The following is a 14,686-nucleotide window of genomic DNA, read 5'->3' as shown; positions in this document are numbered from 1 at the left end:
TCGGGCGTGTTCCATTCCCTCCTTTGTTAGTGTTGACTACCGATGAGCATATCTTCGTGGTGGCTAGGAGATGTTAACTACCTCGCCTGGTTGTACAGGAGGTCGTGGGTTCGATCCCGACCGTGACGCCTGTCGTATATTTGGAGTTTGCGTGTCTCTCTCCGTGACCGTGTGGATTTTTATCCGGGTCCTCTGGGTTTTCCCGCAACATTTAGAAACACGCGTTTAGAGGAATTTGGCTGCTATCAATTTCCACACGATAAGCCACTTCGTTGAGCTACGATTTGTGGCCAGGTGGCTTCTGAAAAATAGCTATAATCTCAGTGGGCCTTACCCGGTAAAATTAAGTTTCGTTTTTAGTTTTATTGCGACATTAAATGTCTCTACATATGCATGTGGTCTCTGAACCATGTTCTTCTATTTTCCACATACAGTTTCTTAACCGTTACAATCTGCCTCTATACACACCTGCACTCACGAGACGTATGCGTGCATACAGATTGGGAAGACCGGTGGTGCTGTGGTTTGTGCGCCGTGCTGTGTGCGAGTGATATCTCTGAACCCCTTCAAACCTGCACCGATCAGCGTGGTGAAGGCTGCTCAAATAACCCCAAGGGCGCGAGGCAATACCTTCGGCAGAGATCGAACAACGGGCTGTAAACTTTACATCTTCCTTACCGACAGCCCGCACGTGCTTTGGACGCGACTTTCGGTCCCTTCCTTACAGCCAGCCAGCCAGCAGGGAAAAGTGTTTCTAATACAGCATGACTTACACAGCCCGGAAGCATTCCGTGTATTTCTCGTTATAGTGGGCTTCTTCAGATCTCAAATCAACAAGGTGTAGCTGGGTTGATTGCAAGACTAGGCCATTATGTAACCTACGCCATCGTACGTATGAAGCCCCGTTTGTCAATCCGCTGCTGGACGTGCAAGTTGGCGCTGGTTCGTGAAAACCATCGGGAACAGAGGGGGTGGAACATAGAAGTACAGGACAATTAATTTCGCTGCACTGCCACCTACTGCACATCAAGTAGCTCTGCAGCACTACGACAAGCTGTCCCCCCCCCCCCGTATAGCCTCGAACAGACTGTTGGGGCAAGTGCTGTTAGCGAGCACCTATGAAGGCCGGCACGGCACACGAGGGAGTGGTTGGCCAGCAACCAGGCCCGGTCGCCTTTGTCTCCCCAGTGGCGATGTTTACACACCGCACACCAGGTACTAATTTGAGGCTGAGTCGACCTAGGGCATGCCCAGGACCGATTCAGATAATCGTCACCGGTGTTGGCCGTGAGCGGGAATCGAACTCGGGTGGACCGGGTTCGTTACGCGGCGTGCTAACCGCTGCACCACCGCTCATCACACACACAAACACACAAACATTATCCAGGCTAAGCCATTGAGACTTGATGCGGACGGAGAGAAATTCCGGTGTGATTTAGACACTCGCCCGCAATTGCATGCAAAGGTACAGGTCATGGCCAAGCAATACACAAGCACACACCTTACACGCGCGAAAGTTATACATTCAATAAGGACATTTTATTACTTTGTAAAGATTCAATACACGAAACATTTCATTTACTTGTTTCTTTTATGAAGGACTATGTACACACACCCCCCTCCCTCCCACACCGCGGTTATTCTGAATATACGAATGACATATAAAAAAAAAAGTCTGTACACACGAAACAAAGTGAAATAACATAGTCAAATACGGAACACGGGGGGGGGGGGGGGGAGTTCCAAAAGGAGGGGAGAGGGAGGGGGGTTTGTGTTTTTTTTAAAAGCTTAGCTAAATTGCACAAGCGCGTGTAGGTCTACTAAACGATTACAAAAAAAAATACTGTCAAGTGACCTCACAGTTTCTGTAGTTTTTTTGGTTACAAATAAAAGGTTGGAAGAAACAAAAGAATAATAACAATATTTGTTTGGAACCCACCAAGAAGCCCACGACGATATGGTAATAAATAGGTGAAAGCGAAACAGAAACATGCATAGCTTAGAAGAGATTTGCACAAATTATAAACGATTACGTCTAACTCTCTACACGCTGTTCAATTTTTGATTATTTTATACTGCAAACGAACAAACAAAGCACAGCATATCTCTTTAACGTAAAAAAAACAACATTGTATCATACCAAAGGGTGTTCATGTGTTTTTTACTGCGATTTAATATTACTATGCACAATTAAATACAATCGTTTATGAATGGCATTTTGTTTCTTAAAAATACAAAGGAGCCCACGGGGGGGGGGGGAGTGGTTCTTGGCTGTGGCTAATGGAGGAGATGCAACATTTTTGTTGCCCAAGGCAGCTATCAATGCTGCTCTGTTAGCTCCGGGTAAGCAACGCCAACAGCTGCTTGCCCCCTCGCCCGCCCGCCCTCCCACTGGAGAACGTGAAGCATTCCTCGGCACGGCGGTCAGTTAGTAGGACGCCGAAGGGAAACACCACACGGCCTTGCCGCCCGTGCGTGAGCCCTTGCCTGACGGCGCGTGCACGTGGACTGGCACCACGTGCACGCGGATTGGCACGGCGAGATTAAATCTCCACACCGGACCGGACCCGGCAGGACCATCTGCGATGGCGATATCCAATTGTGCCCCAGCTCTCTAGAGGATGCCGGTTATCCAGGGGGGGATGCAGAGGTCGCAACCGGGTACCCGATACCCGTACCCTACCCGATACCTGGCTACCCGTACCCGGCCGGGTACGGGTACCCGTTTGCGACCCTGGTGCGGCCGGGTACGGGTAAGGAATCAAAACCCGTTTGCGACCTCTGGGGGGATGTTACCGCGTCGTGCCGGCACAACGTCGCGACGTTTACGCCGCACGCGCGTCGCGTGTGTTCTTTAAAAAAATCACTTCCCCCAAGCACGTGCAGCGAAACGTCGGACATGGCGCCGTGACAGCCCCCCCGGAGACTTGTTGGAAGGCTGCGCAGCGCGACCGATTAGAAACCCACGTCCCTCGGGGCGTTCCTCTCTTTGCTGCGCGTCAAATTTTACGCAACTACCGCTCTCTCTCTCTCTGCTCTGTTAGTAACCCCGGGGTCGCTCGCTGCTCATTCCTGCCGACTTGTTTAAAATAAAATCTGTCATTTCCCCACCCCCTCCCCCCCATCTCAGCTGACGGCTATTTAAGGGGGGTAGTGGGGGGTTCGCCGCACGTCTTGAATGTTTGGACAAAGGTGCGGATTGTACTTGAGCGAGCCCCTCATTAGCCATCGATTGTCTGTGCCTTTACGAGCCGGTGCGCCAAGCGATTAATAGCTCATTCCTTGACTTCATTGTTGGTTGTTTGCCCGAACATTTTGGCGTTGCGAATGTCGCGTTCGTTTTGTCGTCCAACGGGCAACGAACGTGAAGCTGTCCCAAAAACTAAAAAAAAAGCGATAAAGTCCTCGGTAGATGACGGGAGCAAGTAACATCAGACACGAAGGAGGAAGAGCTCATCACGTGATGATGTTGTTGCTTGCCTCGCTCTATTAATATAATTTACAATTGCCGGCTGTCTGCGGCGACAGGCGAAATGTTTACAACACCAAGCACATTAAATAATTGAATAGATTGGGTTTACAAAATGAATACTCGTAACATATTTCTCAACAACTTATGGATGGTGTCATGGTTAGTAACAATTAATGCCTTGTTAATTGCGCAATTATATAGTTTTTTTAGGCAGCGCTATAATACCTGTGAGCTACATCGTACCCAGCAAGGGTCGGACACTAATGCATCGATTCATTGTCCATCTCGTGATAGGCACATTTAATGCTCAGAAAATGTTTAAATGTTTACAATTGTAATAAACGTGGTATGCAATGGGTTCAAGCCACCCGTGCAGCCACAAGAGGCGATTCCATTCACCACACGTTCGGATTCAGTTCTTGCATTCAATGATGAATTGTCCTTGAATCATGCCAATTCATCGCTTAGTTCAAACCCAATATATAACCGTGGGTCTGTTTGATTATCTGATGTCGATGTTTTAAAAAAATGGCCTTGTTCTCAAATTTAAAATGTTAACCTTAAAAATGACTTCTTAGTGAAGTCATATCTAACACTGCAGACATATCACCGTTACTGCACTTGATTTAAACATGGCCAGGATAAAAGTTCAGAGATGATTACATTGAAATTCATTCAGAAGGTAAAACCTCTTTTGGTTCCCAACAGCACTGCATTTTGCAGGTAACCGACCTGCCATGCCCAATGATAAATATTGGTAAAATTGTCTCCAGCTTTTCTCATCATTACAATACACATATATATTTACTTTTGTTTAACATTTTGTCTATGGCAATAGCATTGGCAATTATAGCACACTTTATTAATCTCAGAGAATAAGTGCTAAGTGGATTGATGGATGCATCACTGAGGTACACAGTACGAGTACATGGACATTTGTGGTCCCACAAAGCTTTGGTAATTGTTTTGAACATTTTAAAATATATATGCTGTACACAATATACACAAACACTTAAAATACAACTTTGTTTAACCCGACGATGATTGACAAAAGGGAGACTAAGCTCTACTGATTAATCGTGTAACCTGTGTTGCTTACTTAAGACAGTAAGTCCTCCATGTACGTTGGGGGGATGTGTCCCTGGAACACATCGAAAATCTAAACCAAACTTACCATTGACTTAATGTTTATACACATTTACGATACGTTCCTTTGGGGGGGGGGGGTGGGGGTGTCATGTTTTGGTTCAGAATTTTCAGAGAAATATGAAGTATCAAAAAGATAGCAAAAGATTCCCCCGAAAAGAAAATACGTGACAAGTTTAAATATGTAATTTTAGAGAGGGCGGCGGAGGTTGCATTTAGAGGGAGTAGTAGAGCCACTGGAGCTATGCACTTTTAGATCCAGATTGAAAAACTAATTTCTTTTACAACTGCTTCTTGTGTTTAAGTTTGTTGCCCTTCCCCCGCACCTCCGATGAGCACGGTTTGGCTACGTACGGTGCGAAAGAAGTTCAACGTATGCACGTCACAGTATGGCGATGTTGTAAACACCGAGGCTTGGGCGCCCTCATTGGGAGCGCCGTGGCGTAGCGCGTCGTCGCGCGTCGTCGCGTACACCGCCCAGGACACCACTGCTCCCCTTTTCGCGCGTCAAGCGTTCAAAACAACGCTGTCGTGAACCGGATTACGTTCCCTCCATTCGTTGGCGATGTTACGGTGAAGCGATGTGAACGGGAGCAGCGTAAATAGAAGACTTCCCGTACAAAACGACGGGAACAACGCACTGCGATCCCTTTAAAGCGGCGATTCTTAACCTTTACTGCAGCTTTGCACCCCTTTGGCTCTCAGTCGTAAAAAAAAAATGTTTTGTTAATAAATACACAGAGGGTTTAATGATACCAAGTAGTTGCACTTACATGCCCGTGCTTAATTTGCGTTTCGATGATTTACCTTCTAAAGAAATCTGGCCATGTCTCGCACCCTCAGAAAGGGCATCTCGCACCCCAGGTTAAGAACCACCTGCTTTAAAGCGAAGAGGGTCGCCGCGGCTTTCACGCCGTCAAAAGGTGCCACCGTTCCCAATCCGCGGGGAGCAATGACAGCAACTGGCCAGGGCATTTAAAACGATTCAACTAAACTATTTTTTTGTTATTTACCAGGTAAGGCCCACTGAGCCGTACAGCTCTTTTTCAGAAGCGATCTGGCCACAAGTGATAGCTCAACCAAGTGGCATAACGTGTGGACATTTATAGTCGACAAATACTCTAAACGCACGTTGATTCTCAATGTGGAGGGGAAAAAAAACCAGAGGACCCAGAGAAAAATCCACGTGACCACGGGGAGAACACGCGAACTCCAAATATACAGGCATCAGGGTCAGCATTGAACCCACGACCTCCTGTATACGCGGTGGGGTAGTTAACATTTCACCACCGTGGTGCCCCAATAGAACCCCCCCCCCCCTCATGGAACTTCATGTTAGAAGTTCAATACACGCAGTTCATATTGCAATCGAATTCAAGCCAATGTTCATCAAGGTTGTTAGCGGTGGACTCCGATGTGTACGAGTTTTGTGGCAAAAAAGGTTCTGTCAGACTCCCGACGAAAAAAAAATACAAAAGAAGAAAACTTACACGAGTGTAAATATTTAGCTGCCTTACGGTAAATGCACAGGCAGGCGAGAAGATGTGTAAATAATACTGCTAAATGTATACAGGACATTTCATATGTGTCTAACAAATGCATCGACCGACCAACCGCCCTTGACTGCTATCGCAAGTCACGTATATTATCGGAGACACACACGCAGCACGACAGCAAAAAGGAACCTACGCGTTTAAACCATCTTTAATTAGCAGCTGGATGTCGAAGAAATAGTTGCTGTCCTATGCGTTTGGACCATGGGAATGACTGAAGCATCAATCATTTTGAAGCTCAGGGCCAGACTGAGCCAAGTAATGGAACTCCTTCCAAGCGTCGGCAGAAACAAACACTGAACTCGGCACTCGTTCGTTAAAGGAGATGTAAGTGGCCTAAAAGAAAGAAGCAATCGGAACTCACGGGGGGACTAAGAAATATCAATACAATTCATCGAAAAAGACACTCTACAAAAGCCAGTTCATGGGAAGACTTTTTCTTTTGCTTATAAAAAAAAGACCACGCATAAAAGAGCCGGTTTAACGAGAGAGTTAAAACTTGTAGCGAAACAACTTCTGATTACGAAAGATGTCGCCCCACAACCGCTTCGGAGGCTGATGCTGCAGCAGCCAAGGCTTCATTTGGCGAGAAATATCATCCTCGGGATAGGTTTCCTCGCGTTTCATTGCGATACTTTGATACAGAATACAAAAAAATTTCATTCACGGAAGCACCCCGTTCTCAGGATTGTAAAAGCTGAAGTTGTGCCTGCCCTCAAACTGAGATGGCACGGTTCTCAGAACAACCTTACTGCAATGCTGGGCGGCAAACACACATTGTCGAGCGTAAAGCACCAAAAGGGCAGATTGGCACGGGAAGAAGTTTCAGTTTCCTTTTCAATTCGCTCCTCCAAATGAGAAGCGCCGTGGAAGTTCATCCCAAGCGACGCCGCTCTTCTGCGGCGGAGCCCCGAGGAAGCGGCGAGCACCCAACGCGCAGAGAAGACATTTTGGCCGCGGCAAGGAACTCCTGCGAAGGACAACTTTGGCCTCTCGACGAGGTTTGGGGGGGGGCCCTGGCGAGCTGGTGCCGGCCCCTCCCCGGCGGTGGCCCGTCGTCAGATGAGCCTCGAGTTGTTGAGGAACTGGATGAGTGCCTGGTAGACGAACTGGTACTGCGGGAGCGTCTGCACCATGAGCATCCGCTGGCCCCGCAGGACGCCCAGCGCCTGTGGCACGTCCAGCTGCTGCACGGGAGAGGGGAAGGAAGGCGCCGACGTCACGAGCGGTATAGGCAACGGCGGCAGCGGCGGCAAAGGCTCGGTCACGTGCGCGCACGTTTCGGCGTTTGCTTTGTTGCACGTTGACAAACACACACTTCGCAAATCCTACTGGAAGATTTTTTTTCTTTTTTTGTGAGTGAATGTGAATGCACGCCGATTTTCGTCAAAAGATGCGTAAGTATGTACTTATATTTTCATAATAAAGATGTTTGGGTTAGATCGCGTTATTTATAAATGTGTCGTAACCCTCCACCACCGACACATTTATAAATAGCGCGATCTAACCCAAAAACCTTTATTATGAATAATATTGCTCGCGAAAGCCTACGTGTTTAACTGTACGTATGTATGTTGAACTTCTTTTGCACCGTACATAGCCAACCGTGCTAATCGGAGGTGCGGTCCGTGGATAAGATCTGACGTTATTATCAGTACTGATAAGAGACAAAAGGTGGTTGGAAATGGTGCTGTCCTCAGAATCGCCTTGTGTGCCGTGAGGCCCTTCAAAGGTGCTCACTCACCGCTTGGAGTCCCTACGCGAGTGGGGTGAGCGAGCCCATTTCCTCCCTCCCTTTTCCCCAACTCGTGAGCACCGTCGCGTTTCGGGCTTCTATCCGAGGAATTCCCGTGCTCCCCTTCCCTTTTTTATCGTTCGCGCTTCATACCGGGCTCTTGTTGAGAATGCGAAAAAAAGAGAAAAAAGTGCCCATTAACTGCCCTTGCCCCAGCAACGTTAAGGCTAAAGCGAGGGATCGTTGGGCCTTACTCAGGAAATATATAATTCAGATTTTCTTGCACCTGTGTATAGTTTGATGTTCTCGCCCCCTACGGGTGTATGTCAGCACCGTCTCTCTGCAACGCAACAATCCCACAGAGCCCATCGGCCCCCGCGCGCGATCGCTGGGGCTGCCATTCTGTCGAGGAGGCTCACGACGATCGTGGCAGGGGTAAATTTGAATACAGTCCAGTGGCTGTAGAGAGACACATTTTGAATCGGGCGCGTCCGTCGTTTCCTTTCAACACTGCCGTAAGGTGTGTGCCGAAAATACAGACGGCACCGCACGGCCTTCGCTTATTCCGTGAATGACTGTGTTTTTTTCTCACACCTCGACTGAGAATTTTTTTTTTAAGTAATGACCGTGTGCGTTGTCTTGCAAGAGAGGCAACGTCAGCTGGAATCGGTGATAAAAAAAGGCCTTGGTAAATCAAGCAGCAGCAGGTAAATCAGACACTAACGAAGAGCTAATGATGCAATGATTTAGTTCACGTAGCTTCGTCTATTAATAGAACGCACAAATGCCAGCTGATTGCGTGAAGCTTCGAGGCGACAGGCCAATATTTACGGCCAAATGTTGAAAACACTTGCACACGTTAAATAATTGAATAGGTTGGGTTTACAAACGTTACACTCGCAACATATTTCTCAATAAATTACGGATGGCGTCAAGGTTACTAACATTAGCGCCTTGTTCATTACGCGCACCTAAAAACTGCGTTGCATTTTCATTGCATCGGCGCAACGACGTCTGTAACCCTACACTGTGCACCCCAGTCAACCGGTGAGGCTGGATCGACGACACGTCATCGATCCATTGTCCACGTCACTGAACGACGGTGCGCGAGAAGCGATCGTTTCGCCGCGTCGTTGTAAAGGTCGCACGCAAACGGGGTTCGGGGCAACCCCCCCGGAGCCGTGAGAGACAAGAGAGTGGCTGGGCTGAGGGGGCCTGTGGCATTGCGCGCGTGGCTGCACGTGGCAGACGCTCACCACGTTGTGCTCCAGGCCGGCGATGGTGATCTCGGTGAGGATGAGCACGCCGGAACGGCCCACGCCGGCGCTGCAGTGCACCACGACGGGCGGGCTCGCGGTGTGGGGCGGCAGCATGGAGTTGGTGTGCCGGCGCACCGACTGCACCTCCTCCAGAAATGCTGTCGGGGTGGAGGGGGCACACACAGGATCCGACGACCGACAAAGTAGAGAGACATATGGACAGAGTAGAGAGACAGACAGAGTGGGGGGGGGATGGATGAGAGATGGGCAGGGCCGGTGTTAAATTACGGGGTGGTTTCCATCTTAGCAATCGTCATCTGCATTGTAATTAAGTTGCTTGCGAGTCTGTTAAGTCTCCAGCGCACAAATAGTGACTATCCAACAGACTGAGGGCCCATTCTGAATGAACGGGATGGGAGACCTAAGGCAATGACGATGATGACCAATTTACAATCTATGTCTTCGGACCCAAGTAAAAAAAAAACACCTACTCGTTCATTCGGCGTGCGCGTAATCGCCGAGCCACGCAACAGCGTCCTCGGTGGCCATGTGTGATTCTCGTAGAGCTCTGCCGAACTTAGCCAGTGGACAGTCGTCAACAATTCTGCGACATTGCTTGTACGGTGCCGCAGCTGCCAGCTTGGGTTGTCATGAAGACCCCAACGGTGGAGGTTGGCTGCACAGAGACCATGCCCTGTCCGGAAGCTCTAAGCGAGGCCCATTGATGGCGTGGTCCAGTGTTCTTCACTAATTTTCAGATAAGACATCGATATGAGGGCTGAGACACAAACCATTGGGTTTGCCAGCACAATGGGGGTGTTTTTACAAGTTATGTCTGGAGGCCGTACGTCAGGGCCCGCACTAAAGGCCACTAGGGCTACCAGTGGCCCACGGGCTTTGCAATTAATAATGCTGGCGTGGCGGGTTGGAGCCAGGTGGACAGACTGTGGGATTTGCGATAAGGAGCTGGGGATTGGTGCTGATTTTGCCCTCCATTCCTTCCGCCAGCTGGTTTCTGACAAGCAGTCTTGGCACGGTTAAAAAAAGTCTATTGATCGAACTTGAAGTCAAAGTGACCGGTGGTCTGTGGAAGGTGAAATGTAAAAATCTTCAGTTCACGCATATAATGCAGTGTCATAAAGGACTGGAGTTTAGAATATTTACCCCATAAAGAGATACGTACATACGTACAAACCAATACACATTATCATCCATATCTATAGGGTGGTATCTACATTATTTGTGATTTTAATTTGCAATTGTATTACATTCATATAATCTGTAATTGGTATCTCTATTACATAACTCAAAGTAATTGGTCATTTGCATCTATGTATGCATCAGGGTCAGGATTAAACCCATGAACTCCTGTACACCAGGCGAGATAGTTAACATCTTGCCACCGTAGATACCACATTACGCGCGGACACGACGCACAGCGGGGCTCGCGCGGTCACCCACCCAGGAAGCGCTGGACGTCTTCGGGGCAGCCGTGGTCGGGCCAGTCCGGGTAGTGCAGGTGCCACACGGTGCGCTCCTGCCCAGAGGGCAGGTGCTTCACCTTGAGACCCGTCGTCGCGTAGCTGCCCGAGTCCGTGCGGAACTTGGTGGTGACGCGGTAGTCGCCGTAGTTCGCCGAGTTGCGCTTGGAGCCGAGCTTGGGCCAGTAGCGGTGGCACTTCTGCCGTCCGCTCTCCTGTTGAGAGGGGGGAGGGGGGTGGCGATCGGCCGTGAAAGAGTTGTCCCGCGGTGAGCGCCGATGGGCCGAGGTGACCGCCGGTCTGGGGATTCGAACCCAGGTCTCGGGCTACAGCGCTACCCGTTCGGATACGCTTGAACAAAGATGGTCAGACAACTTGGGACACACAGTCGGTGTAAGTGTATTTACAACCCGCAGGATATGTGAGATCGGTATTTTCTGTTTCTTTTCCTCTAGGCTAGCGTAGTCAACAAGAAATTTAAATTGTATGTAAGTTCAACTGCTTTTGCACCATAAGTAGCCAACTGTACTAATTAGAGGTCTGGAGGAAAGACAAAAACTAAATACACAAAGGTGTTCTAAAGAAATTAGTTTTTTTATCTATATTTAAAAGTGCATAGTTCGAGTGGCTTCATAATATCAGAAGAGCGTTCCAGACGGCCGAAGGAGCGCATCTGAAAGCACGCAATGCAGGTGACCACGCTTGTTCGATGGTTAGCCAAAAGCTGCCGCTGTGAGGGTGACCGGAGTTTGCGCGATGGTTTTGGCGGAGAACATTAAGCGGAAGAGTCGTGTGCGACACATCCCACACCGTGGCTTTGCTCGAGGTCTTACCTGCTCAGGTGTGACCATGGCTATGACGCTCACACTCTGCTCCCAAACCATCTGCCAAAAGTCCTGGCAGGTGTTGGGCAGAGGGCCCTGCGTGGCGATGTAATGCCACTGCTCACCACCTACCCTGACCTGCACGCACACACGGACACACGCGCATATGCATGCACAATAGCAATCATGTGTCAGGGCCTTTACTTTATCCAGGAAAGCCTCAATAATCTTTCATGAGGGTCCTGCTTGGAACCTTTGGCCAACTCCTTAATGAGCGTTCATTTCGGAATAGGAAACCAGACTATACCGTGAAAGCCTACCCATAGGATGGGGATAATACAAACATCTGTGGATATCTCAATAGAGGAGTAACATCGATTGCCGTACTATACTTCCACATCTATGTTCCCTTATTTGACCAACACACACTGACCAGCATGGTGAAGTATGGTCAAATAACCCTCACGACCTACACGATGTGTGGAGGTCTAAATCCACCAGTAGATTGCCAAAAAAAAGCTGTTTATGTAAATATGCAAAGGGACTTCTTACTACACTGCCAACTTACTTGCACTTGTTAATGACAACAATAATTTTATGTTCCCTTCTTACAAAAATATTTAAAAACAAAAAAGTGTTTTTCACATAAGCACTTAAGACATATATATATAGATGCTCTATTTCAAAAGAATACAATGTTGTTTTAAATTAAATTTACAAATGTTTACTCCAAATTTTTTCTTTTCTTTTTATTCACGTTTTTTGTTAAATTCTCTGTAACGTAACACATTTATTATTCCGGAAACAATAACAATTTACCCGAATAACGTACATACTTCAAAACGTGTACATAGTTCGTACACTTGGTAATAAATACATTCTTGAAAGAGGAACTGACAGCTGAGATGTCTAATGTGCCACATGTCCTTTCAGCAAATACTTACACATTATACACACACACACACATATACATAAACAAACTCTACAAGCATTCTATTTCCAAACTTCCAAACCTAACTTTCACGTGTTCGGGGGACACGCCGCCATGTGTTCTTTACATGCCAGCGGCCGGCTAAAGAAAATAAAACAAAACAAAAACCCCGACTAATGTGTGCCCGCTTTGTGTGCAAGAGGCGCGCAATTGCAGCAAAGCGCCGTTTTCACGGGGCGGCAATAATGCATCGCAGCTGTGCGACAAATCAGCTGCCGTGTAATGCGTAACGGCACGCGCCTGTTTACTCCACCGACCACGGGCTGGCTGGACGGGACACCTGTGCCCTCTCTCTCTCTCTCTCGCCCGCGGGCGCCAATTACCGACAACTGCCGGGGTACACTTCCACGCCACCCGAGACGGCCGGGCACTTTGATGCGGGACACGGGGAGGAGCGCCACGGCGGGTGTTTTTTCCCCCCACGCCCGAAACCGCAAGCGTGGAACCGTTCATTTGGAGCCACTTATTCCGTAACGAGCGTTAATCAAACATTTAATTGTTTAATCGCGGATCGGCGTGGCCGATTGATTGGCTTTAACGCGATGGGGTTTTTGTTGTTGTTGTTGAGCGCCGTGCCGTGTAGTCGTGAGTGCTGCATATGACGTGTGCGCGTGTTTTTTTTCGTGTGCGTACACACGCTCTTGCGCGTCCGTACGCGTGTGCGTATAGTAGCATCGCAATCGGCCCATTGCATTATAATCCCGTCAACCCAGGTTCAATTCCTGCTCATGATGAGTAAGTACGGGGGAGCTGTGCTTAACATCCGAAGTCGTGTGCTTGTACTAGAAATCACCCATGATTTCCCGCCCACCAATGCAATGTAAGGATGTGTTTTCTCACATTAGAGCCGTGCTTGTATAATGGTGTGCTCATATACAGCATTTATTGTAACTAATCATGTCCTGGGCCACCACAAATAATTATTTGGAGCAATCGACGAATATTGACGTGACAGCTACAATACCCGTCCCCCATTGTGTGCCGAGCCAGCCTTTAATAAGTGCTCACTAATAGCACCGTGCCCTAACAATCTACACGCTGTCTTTTGCTCGATTATGTGTGCACTCTCTGGAAATAGAGTTTAAAATATATACATATATCACGGGCATTGGGACGACGATCCATAAAAGGCACATTCTGAATGTTAATGGCGAGGTCTTGTGTGGCGGGCGGCACTTGTGAACTTATCGCGCGGCCGTAAAAAAGAACAGTGATAGATAATGATCGTTACACAATCGTAATGTGAAGTAGGGTGTGACGTGACCCCTTTTTTTTCGCGACAAGGTGGTTTGTTTCCGCAGCCGGGCTGAGCCGTTGGTTAGTTTTTTGCCAAGCGCTACGCCATTTGCACTCGTGTGAAATGTATAAATCGGCCACCAATAAAAACACACGGGAAAAAAAGTACCAACAATTATCTCTCTTTGTTGCAATTACCAAGGTCTTAGAAAATGTACGTTTTATCTGACTGCTGCCACCAGATAGATGTAAATGGAATGATCAATACTCTTTTGTCCACGGGAGATCCATGTTACTTCGGCCAGGCAAAACTACTCCATCCGCTGGCCATTTAGTGAATTTATTTTTATCTTCCACAAACCAATACTGCTCTGAAAACAGAAACAACCGCACTGTTTATATAACATGGTCATGTTTCTGGTAATGGAATTCACGAAGAATAGAGAGAGAGGTTAGAGCCTGGCTTATAGTTGGGTATCACACTGTTAGTTTGTCCTTCCACCCTGCACCTCCGATTAGCACGGTTGAATACGTATGGTGCGAAAGTTCAGCATACATATATTTAAACTACAGCGACCACAAATGTTTTGAAGATCACAAAATAAACCGCTTTTAAGTCTTTCCATTAACTCACTTGGAATTACCGACCCCAAGCGAAAGGTTCGTACACAAGTTTTCATGTAAAACATGCAAATTATTACAAACTAGCTTTACTACCCGGCTTCGCCCGGGACTTGGATTCACCACGCCCGGCCGCCTTTGTCTCCCCAGTGGCGATGTTGACACACCAAACCAGTTACTCGTTTGAGGCTGAGTCGATCCAGGGGAGGCCCAGGACCGGTTCAAATAATCGTCAACGGTGGTGGCCGTGAGCGGGAATCGAACTCTGGTTGCCGGGTTCGTAGCGCGGCGCGCTAACCATTACACTACAATGCGTTACGCTTCCATATGCGCGGGTCACATGACAAATTTGACGTCACAGCTAAACT

The 14,686-nt window shown here is 48.1% G+C and overlaps 1 protein-coding gene across 4 annotated transcripts in view; it reads right to left on the bottom strand.

Annotated features, from left to right (window-relative positions):
- Positions 1-4,683: 4,683 nt before the first annotated feature.
- LOC144937210 (tyrosine-protein phosphatase non-receptor type 14-like) overlaps positions 4,684-14,686 on the bottom strand; it is an 81,949-nt gene continuing 71,946 nt past the window's right edge. For 3 of the 4 annotated variants that reach the window (XM_078864562.1, XM_078864564.1, XM_078864565.1), the window contains 4 exons: positions 11,480-11,608; positions 10,627-10,861; positions 9,163-9,323; positions 4,684-7,358 (listed from right to left, as the gene is read on the bottom strand). In XM_078864562.1, the coding sequence (XP_078720688.1) occupies positions 7,230-7,358; positions 9,163-9,323; positions 10,627-10,861; positions 11,480-11,608 (654 nt within the window). In that variant the 3' untranslated portion in view covers positions 4,684-7,229. The remainder of the gene's footprint in view (positions 7,359-9,162; positions 9,324-10,626; positions 10,862-11,479; positions 11,609-14,686) is intronic. The other variant, XM_078864563.1, reaches the window with a different exon arrangement.

Source organism: Lampetra fluviatilis, chromosome 18, assembly GCF_964198595.1.
Source record: "Lampetra fluviatilis chromosome 18, kcLamFluv1.1, whole genome shotgun sequence".
NCBI lineage: Eukaryota > Metazoa > Chordata > Hyperoartia > Petromyzontiformes > Petromyzontidae > Lampetra > Lampetra fluviatilis.
The sequence above is the reverse complement of the archived record's forward strand: the minus strand, read 5'-3'. Positions and strand labels throughout refer to the sequence as shown.